Here is a 17,133-nt window from a genome sequence, read left to right as displayed (position 1 = left end):
TCTTGCACAAACTTTGACTCTTTTATGCCAAGTCCGTCGTGTCGTCGTCCCGTCCCCGTCCCCCCCGTCCCCCGTCCCGTCCCCCCCCTTTACATGTAAAGGCTATGGCAAAATGACAGGAGGTTGCTCGAGCTTTATGCGTGGACGTGAGCTCTGCCACCCACCCTGCAAGCCTCCTCTTGGCGTTAAGCCTGGAAAGAAAAGCTCCCTCTGCCCCCTGGACGCACGGCTCCCCTGTGCGGAGGCGTGCGGGGACGGGCGGGCTGGCCGGGACGGCTGCGGCCGGGCGCTGCCGGCGGGGACGCAGCCTCTGCAGCCGCGGCCGCCCCGGAGAGGCTCCCCGCACCCTCCCCGCTCCGGCGGAGCGAGCTGGTGCGAAGATGTTTATCCTGAGATGGAAAATGGGTTGTTGAAAAACAAGCCATGTGCAAATAGTTTAATTTTCCGTTTTGATGCATATCTTTGTCTCCCGAATTTCATCGGAGAGGCTTTAATTGGCGTGTGGGTAATAGTTCCTAAATAATCCCTTATTAGATGACTTCAGACGAGTTGTGAACCAATAACGTCTTAGTCCCAAAAGTGAAAGTAGAATTTGAAGGCGCAGGTCAGTTTTTGTCAAAGGGCTCATTTGAGCATCTTTTAGTTTGCTGAAAAAGCTAATTAAAGAATGTTTGAAGGTTAAAGTCATTATTCCGTGCTGTTGTCGTGCTACAAGTGAGCCGAGTTTTGTGAAAACACAAAGGGCAGAAGTCACAGAGGTGGATTACTGTCAGTCCAGGCTACAGAGGCACAGAGAACTGTGGCATTAATTCCTATAGAAAGGTAGACAAACACAGTCACTGACTAACAACTTTCCCGCAGAGCCCTATTGTCTAACCACTTTCTTTTGCTTTGGGGCTCTCTTCGAGTTGCTACAGTCGTAACCGGATCCAAAACTAGGTAACGGGGACACTTTCGGGCGCAGAACTCTTGACCTGTGAAACAATTTCCAAGACAAAAATAGCTGTGAGCCTTGGCGTTTCCCTCTAATATTTATTTCCCCCTTCAGCGGTGCTAATTTATTCATTACTTGGCAGAAAGTTAGCAGCGCACAAAAACTCTGCTAGAGCCCGGAGCACCCTCGGTGCTCGCCGGCTCCCGGTTGCGGCTGCCCGCTGCGCTGCGCAGGCTGCGGCTCTGGCGCTGCGGAGGGGGCAGATCAGGAGCCCGAATTGCGGGGACCGCTCTGGAGGCACCGAGGAACTTTGCAGGCGGCGCCACCGCGCAACAGCCGCGCTGCGCGGGAGCTGCGCGCCGCGGACGGTGCTGGAGCGCACGGACACGCCGCGTGTCCGCACGCCGGAAAAATCCCGTGGGCTAATCCCGGTGGCCGTTAGCACCGGTTTGCGCCTTTGTGTGTGCGTGTGCGTGGACAGCAGTTTGCAAAACAGCGCACACAAAGATACGCGCGTACACTGCACAGCCAGGGCTCCTCAGCCTCGCCTCTCCATCGCCCGCTGCCTTCGCCTCTGAGCTGGTTTGCCCCGCTCGCTCTTAAAGTCTAGATTTTTAGGTCTGGCTATGACTACAGATCTCCCCAAATTCAAAGAAACAGATGTTTGGGCTGATTAGGGATGGGGCGCGGGGGGAGGGGAGGAGGGATCCCTGCAGCTGCAACTCAAAGAAAGATATTGATAAAATATTTCAGTGGTAATAAATACGCAGAGATCAGCTCGACCTTGCGAGGTCTTTATTTTAATTTTTTCCCCCTATATACAAAAATCTTTATCAAACCTCTATTCTATGGCTTCAATAAACAGAACCCATTACCTCACGGCAGCTTTTGTTGGCCTGTATACAAGCGAGAACAAAATGGTTATTCAGGAGAACGCTTTCGATTTTTATTGTGTGTAGTATGCACAAAGAGCAGTGTTATTGTATTAAAAAGAACCATCTGTAGCAGAAACAATGGCATCAAATTATCTTTGAATACCCACTGCAAAAATATAAAGCTTTTTTATTATTCTTCTGCTGTACGGTGGGGGACAGAGAAGTGACTTTTTTGTTGTTGTGGGTGCATTCTTATAACACACACACACAAAATCAGCCATTTGGATTTTTTAAGCCATAAACGATTTTTTTCCCCTCTTGTTCTAGGGACTGCAGTTAAAAGCTAGGGCTAGGACTTGGAGGATGTGTAGGCAAACGGAAGGAGAGCCGGGGGAAGAAAAACCGAAATGGATTCATTCTCTGTCCTGGATGGAGGAGGAGAGGAGAAGAGAAGGGGACGTGCGAGCTTCCTTCAACTGCCTCTGTCCGGTGAAAAGTGCTCAGACCCCCGGGGCTGAGCCGGGCTCAGGAGTCCGCGCGGACTTTCGCTTTAAGCTGCCAATCAAACCGCTAACTAGCCACCACCCTGCTCTGGCACCGACATGTAAGTAGCTGCAGCACAACTTTGACATTCACAGTTTCCCCCCCCCCCCGCCTCCCCCGTGACCTTTAAAATGATCTGGAAATGTAGCTCCCACCTACGACCCACTGCTCCGAGCTCCACAGCGTTAACCTCGGGGGCTTGTGTGCGGGTTTGGGCTCGGCTGAAATTGTGCGGTGGCTGATCGCGACCGTAGCGCGGGGCAGAAGCGCTCCCCGTCCGCGGGCTGCCTCTGCCCCGCCTGCCCGGCCCTCTCACCCGCGGCAAACGGCCTGGGGGGAGCCGCTGGGCTGGAGCGGAGCCGGGACACTCCCTCGCCGCCCCGGGCTGCTTCAGACGGGGCCGGTATTTTGGCGTTCCCCCCCGAGGGGCGAGCCGCGGAGCCGGGGGCAGCTCCCAGCTGCGCGACGCGCATCCTGCCCGGCGGCAGGCGTTCAAGCCGGTCCCGCTTCCTTCGAGCGATGCTTTCCTCTGCCGGGAGCTCCCCCCGGCTGGGACCCTCCGCGGGGGCGGTGCGCGAGGCGCGGTGCAGCGGCCCGGGCGGGGGTTACCTGGGCGCGCAGGGGCGCGCAGGGGCGCGCAGCGCTGGCGCGGCGCCCGCGGCAGCTGCTCTCTGGCGCCCCCTGTCGGCGGCGCGGCGCACAGCCCGCACCCTGCTGCCGGCGCGGCGGCGGGGGGGTTCCAGCCTCTCCCGGGGAAAGGGCGGGGGGGGGATCAGCTCCGGCGGTGCTCCCCGGGGCCTGCATGCTGAAAGAGAGGGGGCGACACCGGAGGGGAGACACGGCGCATCACCGGGCAGGCGCTGACTGGGCCCGGGGGGCTGTGCCCGCGGAAGTTGAGAATAAATCAATGGGTTTAACTGCCTCGGTCTAACGCTGCCTTCTGATGCACGGCAATTTGGGTTGGGAAAAGATCGATTTTGACATTTTGGCTCATTATAATACCATTTAAAGGGAAGCTCTTTTTAGTTACAGTTAGCAAAGTTGAAGTTGGATTTTCCCCCTCTTTTCCCCCCCTCTTTTTTTTGGTAAGAATTTGGTAGATAAAGGTTAATCTTGGGCTGAATGATAGAGCTGTGATTGACAAGAGAAAAGGTGTTGAGGGCAGGTCGAGCTGTCTTATTTACAGCCCACTGCTTGCTATAGAGCCTTTGTTAGGACTGGAAAGCTAATTTAGTGCTGATCAAAAGCACCACAGAGTTAAAGGACTGGTAATGACTGCTAATTTCATTTCAGCCTCATACATCCCCAACTGCTGTAATTAAAGACGTGCTATTTAAATACAGGTGAAGAGTTTTTGTAGTAGGGGGAAAGTGGGTAGCCGGTTACATTTTTATTTATGCTTAATATGGTAAAAGACCAACATTTGATTTATGATGTTAGCGATTTGCTTTTGTGCGGTATTCTGCCTCTCCAGAGCAGGGCTTTGCGGCAGGGGCCGGTCGTGCAGAGGCAGGGTGAGGACAGCGCGCTGCAAACGAGGGATCCGAGCCTCCATCCAGCGTGGGTTTATTTTATTTTTAATTATTCCCATCAAAAGGCAGTCAGGAAACATCGGGAGCGCTAGGGAGAGGGGAGACGGAGGGGCATGTGTCAGCTTTTAAGTACCTCTGCGGAAGCTCGGGTCCTCATATTATTATTATTTTTAATTAAATTATTTTACCACTCCAAGGCCGGTTCGCTGGCTCTGAAACGATGTAATTTCACAACCGATGTAACAGTTTCTTTCTGGGAAACATCAAAGGATAAAAGCTCTACATTTTCGTAGTTGGTTAAAATTGATACGGGGAAAAAAAAAAAAAAAAAAAAAAAAAAAAAAAAAAAAAAAAGGAATTTAGCCTTTAATCTCTTTTTATCCACGGAGACTAAAGATCCGCACTCGACCCCGCGGAGCGCCGGGCTCTCCCCCTCCGCCGGGGCCGCGCCGGGCGGGAGGCGGCGCCGAGCGCGGGGGGCGGCGCCCCCTGTCGGCCGCGCCGGGGGCTCCCCGCTGCCCGCGGGAAAGTTCCGCGGGAGGGACCGCGCCTCAATTAGCGGGAGGGCGCGTGGAAGGGATTAGCGGGAGAAGCCGGCGCCTGGAAGTGCTTTGGAGCCGCCTGGGGGGGGGGGGGGTAAAGTTAGCGCGGTGAGGTAGGGACGGGCAAGGTGAGCAGATAGCCCGGCCACCACGGCAAGGGCAGGCGCCTCCAGCTTGAGCGGTTTGCTCTGCGGATATACAGACATCAAGAAAAAAACCCACAAAACCTAAAATGCCACCGATTTGTTTCCAAGCAGAGCTTTCCGAAAGGCTGGGTCCTATAGACCTGTCGGTATATGTTGGTGTCCCACACCTAGGCAGTGCAGGGGTGCTGCTGCGGGACCGCGCCGCCAGCTCGGACAGCTCTGCTCGCTGGGCAGCCTCCAAAGACCAACTTCTTTATTAGGCACAAAAATAAGGACTATTTTTTCCTCGTTCCCAATTTCGGTGTTCCAGGGCTGTCAGCAAATGCCAGCCTTTCAGGGGCTTGTGCTTGTGTTTTTCTCCCAAGGTGTCTTAAATAAGTCAGCACGGACAGGTATTGCGAGCAGCGTTGAACGTTTCCTTTTCCTTAAGGAAAAAAATTTCTTAAAGGGCATATGTTCAAACCCGAAGCAATAAAGTCGCCTTCCTCCCCCCAGCAAAAAAGAAAAAAAAGAGAAAAAAAAAAAAAAAACCAACACACCCGGAGCAAAATAAACACCCCCTCCCCCAATTCCTGGAAAAGGAAGATGCGTTATCTTAAGTGAATGCCTGGAGTGGGTCTTTTCTTCCTCACTGTGAAGACGACAGATTTAAAAGAAACCTGGGTGATATAAAACGATTAGCCAAAATATGTGAAGTGCTGCATTGTCACCAACTTTTTAGATGAATTAGCTACTTATTTTATAGGCATCTGCATAGCTCTGTGCAGTGCATTTAACGGCGGTATCTGCGAGTTGCGGTACTACCCAGCATGGTTTGTGCGTCTTGCGTGCGAGGAGAAACACTAATGGAAACTAAATTATTTCTACTAAATTGGGGTTATTTTGTATCTCCTGTTGACAGCATCGATGAAAGTCATAACGCTGCAGTTTTTCTGTTAAATGAATCTATGATTGTTGGTCTCACAGTAAACTTTTCACTTCAGAAATTATATATGAATAGATTTTTATGAAAGATTATTGTTTGTCGCGCTGAGTATACTTTCTCCATTCTCTCAGTCTGATCTCCGCTTGAGACTCCTAATAAGGCAATTCTGTAGTAAGAGCGCCCAAAATAAAGACATAGCATTTTCTATAAATAATAGCAAGAGCCCTACACAGATTTCCTGCACAACGGAATTCCCAGATTTCCTTTACTGTTTCTTTAGTTAGCACGCGTTGGGTATATATAACTCTGAAATTAAGCAAAACTATACATCTGTATAGATCTGTCAAGATAGCTATAAACAGAGATATTATATGTCAATTACCAGAGGAAACGGAAAAAATACAGAGCGGTTGGTACACACGGTTTAACATCAGGAGGCACGTTCCAAAAAATTTACTGGCTCCTGCCGAAAGGTGAATGATTAACCCGGTTCCAGGAGAGGGGCTGTTAGTGCTCCCCTTAGAAACAGCAGTTGTGAGGGGGGCTGTAAAGGGGTTGTAAACACCACCACCCCCCCTCCTAAGGGCAGAAGTTGGCACATAAAATCAAGGGTCCCGAGTGATTGTTTTAACCGAAATGCGGTTTTCCTGGGCTCAGCCCGTAACTCAGCTGCCGGGGTTTTCTTTGCGGACGCTACTCAAGGGACCAAATGCTGTAAATCTGGGATCGGGTCCCAGGCTTGGCAGATAGCTGGCAGCAAGGGAGGGTTAGCTCTGTGCTCGTTCTCGTTCATCTCCACTTGGAGGAAAAGTGCATTTTTAGTTTATTTATGACTTTTGGAAGAAGGTTTTTTGGCTGCCGACGTTTTCTACAGCTCCCTCTCGAGCGGTGGAAGGGGAGACTTGAAAAAACAAACCAGAGGAGCAACCTCAAATGCTAATTTCCCACTTTACCTTTTCTTTCTTCTACCTCAGCCTCTCCCTGCCACCTGCTGCCCTGAGCGCCTGCCCTGCCCGCACCTGCCCTGTCCGCACCGCTGCCCCTTCCCCTGCCCCTGCCTTGCCGCCGCTGGAGCACGCCGGGCCCGGTGGGCACCCCCGCCGGCCTTTCGCCCCACTTTCATCCGGCCCCACTGGGAAAGCTTCCGCGGCGACAGGCGGGGTGTTTGGAGAAGCCTCTCTCCCCATGATTTCCACGGAAAAAGGGCTGTGACACCCCTTCCCCAACACACCCCCAACCCAACCCAGAGGTGCTCCAGACCAGGATGTGCCTAAACCGCTTGTCCCATCCCCGCTGGTCGCACACACATCCCTGGCCTAAGCCTAGGTGGAGGGTGCCGAGGAAGCAGCCGGGCTCCCCTTTGCTGCCCCGGGGGAGCTGCCTTTCCCCTCCCGCGGCCTGAGGCACCCTTGCCTCCCCCCATGTGCCCGGGCTTCCTCCGGCAAAGGCTCTCTCAGGTCTTCGGATGGAGGACAGTGGGTAGACACATGGGAAGTGTTGTTGTTATTATTTATAGCACCGTCTTTCTGCTCCGATTAAGCGCCGTCTAAATATGAATTCACAGTATAGACAGCTAGTCTATAATTTGAATTAAAATCCCCCCAACGAGCCCGTCGCTGGAGTATTCTGAAATCACAAGCCTAAGTTGACACAATGAGCCCATGGTGTCAATAAACCATGGGCGAGATGGAGAGATTGTCACTCCAGACCATAACAGTTCTGAAAGTGTCATTACCGTCTGTCCTGTCAATGAGCTCCAAATTAAGGACTATGAGGAACAGCGAGATAAAAGTCACCGTCTTGGCTCCATTATGGGCGATCGTGTCAGTGATCTGAGAATCACTGGAAACGGCTTTTTTTTTTTTTTTTCCTTCTTTCTTTTTTTTTTTTTTTTTTTTTTTTTTTTTTTTTAATGTACTTTTCAAACCCTGCCTCGGGATGCCAGGGTTTGAGGTGCGCTGGGGAGAGAAGCAACCTTGAAGCACCCCAGGCTGTGCCTCAGGCTTTCCCATTGAAACTGCTAGAGCTGCTTCGGGGAAACGGTGTGAATTCAATGAAGGAGCCGGAATAATTCCATCAAAACTGCGCTGGGGCCAAAAAAGGACTTCATTTGATTTGGGCGACACGTGTGATCCCATGAACAGACACTTTTTACACCATTATTTTCTTAAGTCAACACAAAGATGGTGAAGGGAAAAGAGGGAAATAAAATAGAAGCCTCAACTTTAGCAAAAGACAATACATCTCTATTTGAGGTAGCCCTTTCTAGGCATTAAGACTGTCAAAAAAATGTCCCAAATCTCTCTCTCTGCGAGCCTGAGAGAGTTAAGGGGACTTATTCAGGAATTGGAAACCTTCAATTCTGGATTTTTGTGCCTTTGTGGGTTTAAGCAAAGCAGTTAGCGTTCTTCAGGAGGGGTTTTGTGTTTAATATACATGAGTTCATTCAACTACAATGGGAAAAGAAAACTCATTTGTTCTTATGAAACTAGGAAGGAAAGATAACTTTAAATAGACTGCCAAAAAGGATCCTGCTCGAGGGGGTTGCCTTCCTGCTAAAGGGCCTACATTCAACTGTAATTTCACCCCGTTATGCTGTGCAGTAATTCCTGAGTTTATCTTCGCCCCTGGTGCTTGATTTTCTGATTTATTTTTAAGGTCATGTAAGAAAAAGCACGGGCTTCAATTATACTCTCCTCTGGAAAGGAGGTCCGGGGAATATTATTTTAGATGCAGGGAAAAAATCGCGAAGACTTTGAGGAGGCTGTTGGCTATTTATGAAGGGTCCTGGAAGCGTGTTTGGACAATCGGCTTCTCCATTTATTGAGAAGCCTTTTGAAAGCGACTTTGAGAGGTGGTGTGTGCAAGTCGGCTTTTCTGCTGTTTATTGTGAACCTTAAACTCGTCCCAGGATCTGAGCTTTATTTATTTTTTTAATTTCTCTTCTCGTAGCACTGGAGAAAGGTGGCGCCGGTTCTTTTTTTTTTTTTTCTTTTTTCTTTTCCTCTCCTTTTTTTTTTTTTTTTTTTTTTTTACCTCCGGGCGTTTTGTTTTTAACGCCCTACCCCCCAGCAGCGCGCTCATGCATGCGGTGGTCCAGGCGGGAAGGTGGCAGAGGGGCAGCACGGCGGTACCCGCCGCCGCGGGCGGGCGAGGGGAGAGATCGGTGTCTCCCGGTGCCCCCCGGTGTCCCCCGGGTGGGAGTGGGCCGGGGCCGTGCGTTGCCCGCCCGGCCGCACGTGTGCTGGCCCTGTGCTTCCATCGGGGAGAAGGGGGATGAAAGGGGAGGCTGGGAGGAACGCGCAGCTCCCTCGGCATTCCCCCGGCTTTCAAGGGTCCTTAGAGCCCTTGAATGAAATTATTGGGCGAAATGGGGTCTGGCGGGAGCGGTCCTGACTCGCCCCCCTCGTTGGTTTGTACGTGTAATGCCACTTCTGAGAGCGACAATCGGGCTACTTGCTGGACAGGCAGGGACAAAAAGGAGATTAAACCGTTTTAAATAATAATAAAAAATATCCAGAACGTAAGCAGAGTGGATTACACTTGCTCCAGCGCCTCGGTTCCCCCCAGATTCCCTTCACAGCCGCCCTCGGGCCTCGCAGGGAGGGTGGCCCGGCGCCGCGGCGGGGAAGCCCGGCGGGGAGCGGACCGGGCGCGCCGCCGCCCTCACCCATGCTCGGCCTCGCCAAACTTTTGAAGTGGATTCGAGCTCCTTCTTCCAGTGCCCGGCGGTCGCCGCTGGGTCTCCGTTCGTCGCCGCCTGAGATATTTCTTTGGCTGGGGAAACCTCGCGTTTTCCCTACCTCGGGAGCGCAGGAGGCCGGGGAAGGTGGGTCGGGTGGCGGGGGTCCTCCTGCCCCCTGCACCGGCCTTGGCCCCTGCTCCTTCCCTGGGCCCGTACCCACGCCAAATGTGGGTTTTATTCTAGGGCATCCCAGGGTATATCTTCCCAACTTTTCCACCGGACATTACCGCAAATTCACCATGTGATATTCGAAATTCCCCAGAGACTGGGGTAGAGTTAGTGCCTTAAAACTTCCCTGGCCAACTTCGGCTCCCGGCCGCTGGGCTGTTACAGCATCAGAGCAGGGAGAGAAAAATTCTCTGCGCATTTTCCTCTTCATATTTTTTTTTTTTAACGTAATGAAATTAAAACTTTTGGAGCTCACAGTTGACATTTTGCAGAAAATTGAGTTATCAAGGCAGTAATTATTTCACAGGGAGATAAAACTCTCATAGCCCTAACTGTCAAATAGGGCCCTTTTCAGATTTTAATTACAAAATAAAATTAGTCTGCTCTTCCTCGCAAGGGTTTGTGAGTGGCTAAACAGAGCTTTCCCCAATACTGGTGGTCGTCAAACTCTGCTAATTAGCAATGCTGAGAAATTCCAGTTAACAAGGACATTCTCTAAGTCTCTGCAGGTTCCCTGCCGTTCGCCTTCATTTCCATAAGAAGATTAAGAGTGGAGGGGAACACACTCAAATGCAGATGCAGAAAAGAAGCGTTTTTAACAAGCATCATAATAGTAAGATGCTTGGCTAGTTCTCACCTAATTACTGCAAGTTAAACCTCTATTTGCAGCTAAGGACAAAAAATGGAGCTGCAATCTCCCATCTCCACAAGACTGCTTAATAGTTTGCTTTAGATTGGTTACTAGTAGGTTCGGGGAAAAATAATATGAAAATCTATATATTCTTTCCGATACAGTTAACACGATAGGTTGTATCCTTAGGGCTTTTAGAGAAACCGGCGAGTATTAGAACAATAAATACATGAAATCCAAGTAGTTAACATTCATTTTCTTTTTAAGACACTCATAACCTGGAAATAAGAGTGTGTGCGCCGCAGAGCCCATCACTGAGAATATTTGCAGACTATTTGTTTAATGTAAGCACTTTTCATTTCCATAAATTATACCAAAGGCAACGATTTTTTAAATCCACTCAGATTAAACCATCCCTCCGCAGGCCTCCCTTCCAACATGGCTATATTCTTCCAGACAGTGGTGTTGTTATTGTCATTAATACAGAAAATCAGGAACCGTTTCATCCTTTTTTTATTATTATTTATTTTTTTTATAGCCAGCATCCCGGTCTGCTTCGCTTCTGTCTCTGTGTGTGTGCGCGCACACCTCCATTCCCAGAGGAAAGGCAGAAAATGCCCCAATGCCATCGCCCTCACCTTATTTGCTGCAGTGCATTATTATGTATATGTGCCAGATAGGTTATTGCATCGATAATTTAAACTGTTAATTAAAATAGAGCTGTAAATACTCCCGATAACAGAATTAGGCGTTTCCCATCCTTTATCCCTGCACTAAATGCAGTTCGGGAAGGGCCAGGCCCCTCCAGGCCTCCAGCGCTCTGGCAGCCCACGCCGCCCTGCTCCTGCGCGGAGCCCCGGGCCGCGCACCCCACGCTCCTCCTGCAGCTACAGCCGGAGCAAAAATAACACTTCGCCTGTGCACCGCCAGCTCTCAGTTACCGGTTTATTACGATGAGCAAACACCACCGCCACCCACCCACCCACTCTTTTTTTTTTTTTTTTTTTTTTTTAACTTAATTAGCCCAAAGATTTTTTTTTTTTTGGAATAACGTTATCCACTGCAGACCAAGGGAGAACAATAAGAAAGTAAACAGCCGCCGTGCCCTCAGGAGTGTCTGGACAATCAGAATCCGTTTATATCCAACATCTTGTAATTTGCACCTATTTTTCGACGGTTTAACCTATCACTTATCTACGGGTTATATATACATTTTCGAATTAAACACATTAAACCCGATAGGATTTATTTGCATAATCCACACACAGAAAAAGATGCGTCCTCGTTCGCCGGCGGTTTTTTATTATTATTATTTAGATTGGGTGTAATTGCCCGGTCCCTTCCCCCCAGCCCCGGCTCCCCGTCCCTCTCCCGGCGGCGCCTCCCCGCCCGGGGCACGGCCGGGCCGGCAGGGGGCGCCCCAGCGCCGCGGCTGAGCCCGCGTGGGGCGCCCGGGCGCTGCCCTGGCCCCCGCCTGCTCCGCGCCGCTCCACACCGCGGCCCCCTGCTTGGGGGTCCCCCGCCACCCCTCACCCCCTCCGCCTTAACGCTGTGGCGGGGGGGGGATCGGACCGAAAGGCGGAGCAGCCCCGTCGGGAGGTGAGGGGCACCGCGGATGGGCGGCCGGGGCGGGTGCGGCCGGTGAGCGGCTCCCCCCTCTCCCGCTCCGCGTCCTCTCTCCCCTCCTTCCTTTGTCGTCAAGTGCGTTTTCGCAACAAAGATCCCAACAAGAGAGTGGAAGTAAACTTAGCCGGGGCTTTGTGCGGCCCGTGTAGCGACAACAAGAGAAACAAAACGGCCGCTCCGCCGCGCCCGGCCGCGCTCCCCCCGCGCTGCGCGCCCACCCAGCACCGCCCGCGCCCGCACAATGGCCGCGGGATGGAGCGCGCCCCGGCCCCCTCCGCACTCCCTGCGCAATGGGGTCCCTGCTCCGCTTTGTGTTCAGCGGGGATGGCAGTGGGGGGACCCGCGTTTGCACTGGCCGCCCCCCACCCGCGGAGGCCGGAGGGAAGGGCTTGGCGTTGTGCGCCACGGCCTGCGCGGAGCGGGGCCCGGGGGGGGCCGGGAGAAGGGCGCAGCCTCAGGGCGCCCCGGCGGCGGCGGGCAGCGGGGCGGCCCGGGAGAGGCGCGGCGCCGGAGCCGCCTGGGGGCTCCCCTTTCACGGGAACCCCACGCCCGCGGCCGCCGGCCGGGACGGGGCGAGCGCTGCCCGCGCAGGGCCCCGCGCAGCAGGGCGGCCCCTGCGGCCCGGGGGGTGCCGGCAAAGGGGGGGGTGGGGACCGGGGGGTGAGGGGAAGCCGTTCCCGCTCCGCTCCCCCTATGGCTTCTCCCAGCCCCAAGCCAACACCAACTTAAAAAAAAAAAAAAAAAAAAAAACAACAACCAAAACCAACACGTAGCAACAATGCTGTTTACCCACTTCCTCCAAAAGGCGTGTGTGACCTGTTGCTGGAAGGGGAGATACAAAGGCTTCCCAGTGGCTGCCCGGGCCGCCTCCGGGCCCGCCTCCCCCGCCGAGCCGTCCCGGCGGCTCCGAGCCCCCGCCCCGTTTCATGCAAAACCAGGGGTAGAGACTTGTCCTCAGTGGCGGAGCCGCCGCGCGCTGATTGGCCGGGGCGAACACATTTATTCCCTGACAAGCCCCCATCACATGGATGGTTGTCTATTAACTTGTTCAAAAAAGTATCAGGAGTTGTCAAGGCAGAGAGAGAGAGTGTGTGTGTTTGCAAAAGGGGGTAAAGTAGTTTGCTGGCTCTTTAAGACTGAGGTGGAGAGAGAGAGAGAGAGAGAGAGCGGCAGGCAGAGAAAAGGGAAAAAGGAGGAAGAAGAAGTTTTTTAAAATCAAGGCTCCGGCGGTTATAATAGCAGTTATTAGCATTATTAATCCATCAGCGAAGAGGAAGATCCTGATCTTGATCCAAGTGTGGTTTTGGGGAGTCCCCCTCCCCCCTTTCCTACCCCTCCCTAGGAAAAAAAAAAAAAAAAAAAAAAAAAAGTCCAGCTTGGGACTTCGCTGCTGCTGCTGCTCCTCGCTTCTCTGCTCAAGGCTGGTTCCAGGCAAAAGTAGTTTGAATGTACAACATGATGGAAACCGAGCTGAAACCTCCCGCCCCCCAGCAAACTTCGGGGGGAGGCACAGGCAACTCCAACTCGGCCGCCAACAACCAGAAGAACAGCCCGGACCGAGTCAAGCGCCCGATGAACGCGTTCATGGTGTGGTCCCGCGGCCAGCGGCGGAAAATGGCCCAGGAGAACCCGAAGATGCACAACTCCGAGATCAGCAAGCGGCTCGGGGCGGAGTGGAAACTTTTATCCGAGGCGGAAAAGAGACCCTTCATTGACGAAGCTAAGCGGCTCAGAGCTCTGCACATGAAGGAGCACCCGGATTATAAATACCGACCCCGGAGGAAAACCAAGACCCTCATGAAGAAGGATAAGTACACGTTGCCAGGGGGCTTACTGGCACCGGGCACCAATACCATGACGACTGGGGTAGGGGTTGGGGCCACCTTGGGAGCTGGGGTGAACCAGAGGATGGACAGTTACGCGCACATGAACGGCTGGACCAACGGAGGCTATGGGATGATGCAAGAGCAGCTCGGCTACCCGCAGCACCCGGGCTTGAACGCGCACAACGCGGCGCAGATGCAGCCCATGCACCGCTACGACGTGAGCGCCCTGCAGTACAACTCCATGACCAGCTCGCAGACTTACATGAACGGATCGCCTACCTACAGCATGTCTTACTCCCAGCAAGGGACCCCGGGCATGGCCCTGGGCTCCATGGGCTCGGTGGTCAAGACGGAATCCAGCTCCAGTCCCCCCGTAGTCACTTCCTCGTCTCATTCAAGGGCTCCTTGCCAAGCTGGGGACCTTCGGGACATGATCAGCATGTATCTACCAGGTGCTGAAGTACCAGAACCAGCTGCCCCAAGCAGACTTCATATGTCCCAACATTACCAGAGTGCACCTGTTCCTGGCACAGCCATTAATGGCACACTCCCTCTATCACATATGTAAGACAAAGGGGCCGGGGGGGGGGGAGGGGGGGGCGGGCGGGGGGGGAGGAGGAAAACTAAACAAAACAAACAACAAAAAAACTTTTATTAGAAATTCTGGACTTTTTTTTTTTTTTGGACTATTTTTGTACAGAGAAAACTCGGGGCGGGGAGGTGGGTGGGGGGTGGGGGGCAGAAATTAAACCGACAAGGAACTTGTATAGATCTCGGAGGGGAAGCAACTACACAAAACTTTTAAAAAGTTCTAGTGAAAACGGTAGGAACTTTGCAGAAAGTTTGCAAAAGTCTTTACCAATAATATTTAGAGCTAGACTCAAAGAGCGAAGAGGAAAATGTTTTAATATTTGCAGGCAACTTTTGTACAGTATTTATCAAAAGAAACATGGCAATCAGAATGTCCATTGGTAATATAGAGAGGAGGAAAAAAAAAAACCCAAACTCGCGAATTTGCCAATTATTTTTTAAAAATAGAGTCTACTTGGAGCATCGTGGCTTTGGCAGCTGAATTTACAGCAGCTGCGAGAGGAGAGGAAATTATTTTACAGCGTTTGGACATTTAAATTGTTTTAGAAATTGTACAAAAGACAAAAAAGGTAGGATGAGTACTTGCGAACCATGGGCTTGGTTTGCTGTAAAAGAGCAAACGTTTAGATTGTACTAAATTTTTTTTTTTTTTACTTCTTGTTAAAAAGCAAAAATTGCCATGCAGGTTCACAAGCCGTTTGTTAATTTATAATAACTTTTCGTTTCCAGACTTCATCCTGTTCAAACAAAAGAAAAGGAAAAAAAAAATACCAACCTGAAATTACTGTGTTTGAAATATTTTCTTATGGTTTGTAATATTTCTGTAAATTTATTGTGATGATATTTTAAGTTCTTTTTTTTTTTTTTCCTCATTTTCCGTAGTTGTATTTTAAAGATTCGGCTCTGTATTATTTGAAATCAGTCTGCCGACAGTCCATGTATATATTTGAACTAATACCATCCTTATAACAGGTACATATTCAAGTTAAGTTTTTACTCCATTATGCACAGTTTGAGATAAATAAATTTTTGACATATGGACACTGAAGTTCCGCTTGAGTCTTGGATTTATTTTTGTAACGCAAGATTTTTTTTTTTTAAATAATTCATGCAGTAGAAGGTATCACCGTAGCCAACCGAGTACGATAAATAATGCAGCAATACATATAACGCATGAATATTTTTATATCTATGTATAGAGAGAGAGAGAGAAAGTACGGTAGCTGTAATGGCATAACTGCCTGAGCCTCCTTCGAGGGGACGGGACTGCGGAGCGACACGCTCCTTTCCCAATTCCCTTCCCTTCCAAGAACGCGGGGTGCGATGGGGTAAGGGGGGGTTCGGACTCGGCCGCTTTTGCCCACTTGTTGCCTCCGGCGGGGCCGAGCCGGGGGCTGGCGGGGCGCGGAGCCGGCGCGGAGCGGAGGCCCGGCCGGGGACACTGCGAGCAGGCGCCTTGTTTGCACATACAGATAATTTATTTCTCTCTTTTCCCGACGGTGCCTCCTTCCTCCGGGGCAGGCAGGAGGGGAGCCGGCTTTTCGCGGCCGGGAACCGTGAGGCGGCCGGCCCGGCGGGTGCAGCTGCGGCGCGGCGCTGACAGGGGGCTGAGCGCCCCCCGCTCCCTTTGTTCGGGACTTCCCAAACTTTCCTCTCCTGGCTTCTGGGCAGCGCAGGAGGAGGTGAGAGGTGGGGGCGGGGGTGGGCTTGGCCGGGCAAAGGTAAGAAACGACAAAAAGCCAATAAACAAACAAAAAACAGTCGAATGCCAGAGACTTTCAGGCTTTATCACAGCTCTTTCTTGAACCCTATTTCTTAAATTGCCAGCGCGGTGTAGCCCCGTTTCGGACACTCTCTGCAGCCGGTCACAAGCCCCAAAGAGAAGCGGTGGCGCCTGCCAAATAGGAGGAGAGATCCGCCATTCGTGCCAGGTAGAGTTTTATTTTGTACAGTTGTAATCGCAATCGCCGAGGAGATGGCTCCGCGCTGCTGCGCGCCGGCGGCCGCGGCCGCGCTCCGGCCAGCGGCAGGGCCCGTCGCCGCCGGGCAGGGCAGGGGCAGGGGGCAGCGGGCAGCAGAGCTGAGCACCCGCAGCGGCAGCCCCTATTCCTCCCCGTGAAGCCTCAGCATTTGTTTGGTGCTGCCAACGCGGCTGCCGTTTCCCCTGGGAAAGGCGCGTGAGGGAGATCAAATAATAATAATAATAATAATAATAATAATAATAATAATAATAATAATAATAATAATAATAATAATAATAATAACTTAAAACCCCAACAGGTACGAAATTGAGGACACTGTGATTGCAAAGTGGTCGTGACTTCTGCTAATGGCATGTCGTGCATGACAAGGAAAGGGTGTGATGGTTGGCTTAGGCAAGGCACAAAGTGGGCACTCCGGCGTGGGGGCAAGTGTTGCTCAGCTTTTCTCTCTAGTATTTCTTGTCGGTCACTGGATATCGCTTTAGCTCGGGGAGGAAGAAGGCAGAGGGGGAAAAAACAAACAAACAACCAAAACAACAACAAAAATTTTACACACACGCACAAAGTTCCCTGGCTGGTTGTGGCTTTTATTTGGTAGTGCTGTTTCCCAGGCTCAGCTCTGGCCTCCATCCTTGAAGCCTGGTGTCCAGATGAAAACTAACCTTGCCAGACTAGGAGATAGGGAGTTTCGCTCACTGCCTGGTTTTGTAGTTTAGCTCCCTTTGCCCCTTTTCTTTCTGCATCGTCGCGGTACGTGGGCAGCACAGCAATTCTTGCAGATTCCCAACCTTTTCTATTTTACATTAATGCAACGAGTAAAATATTGTTTTTCAGAGCTGTGCGCATTTGCAATGCGTCTGGGGATTATTCACGTGGTAACAAGCCCTCATCCCCGCTCCCGCTCGCCTCGCTGAGGAAAGAGAACCAGGAATAAAAACCCAATCGATATCGCGATTCCATTTTTTTTTAAGATGAATCTTAGCCAATTAACAGCAATAAAACCTGCCGCCTTTTTGAAGTGCTAACTAAAATATTCGAGGGGGGTAGTTGGAAATGTTGGTCCTTTT

At 51.6% G+C, this 17,133-nt stretch overlaps 2 protein-coding genes across 2 annotated transcripts in view; both read left to right on the top strand.

The window, feature by feature from the left end:
• The window catches only part of LOC147415301 (uncharacterized), a 255,888-nt gene extending 239,685 nt beyond the window's left edge, over positions 1–16,203 (top strand). The window contains 6 exon segments of the mRNA XM_086468610.1: positions 2,137–2,179; positions 2,182–2,251; positions 2,253–2,385; positions 2,387–2,413; positions 15,912–15,953; positions 15,955–16,203. Coding sequence (XP_086324736.1) covers positions 2,137–2,179; positions 2,182–2,251; positions 2,253–2,385; positions 2,387–2,413; positions 15,912–15,953; positions 15,955–16,203 — 564 coding nt within the window.
• SOX2 (SRY-box transcription factor 2) lies at positions 13,114–14,061 on the top strand. Its single transcript, XM_009958821.2, has one exon. The coding sequence runs from the start codon at positions 13,114–13,116 to the stop codon at positions 14,059–14,061; it is 948 nt and encodes a 315-aa protein (XP_009957123.2).
• Positions 16,204–17,133: the final 930 nt, after the last annotated feature.

This window comes from Leptosomus discolor, chromosome 7 (genome assembly GCF_034619465.1).
Source record: "Leptosomus discolor isolate bLepDis1 chromosome 7, bLepDis1.hap2, whole genome shotgun sequence".
NCBI lineage: Eukaryota > Metazoa > Chordata > Aves > Leptosomiformes > Leptosomidae > Leptosomus > Leptosomus discolor.
This window is presented reverse-complemented; position numbering and strand designations above follow the sequence as displayed.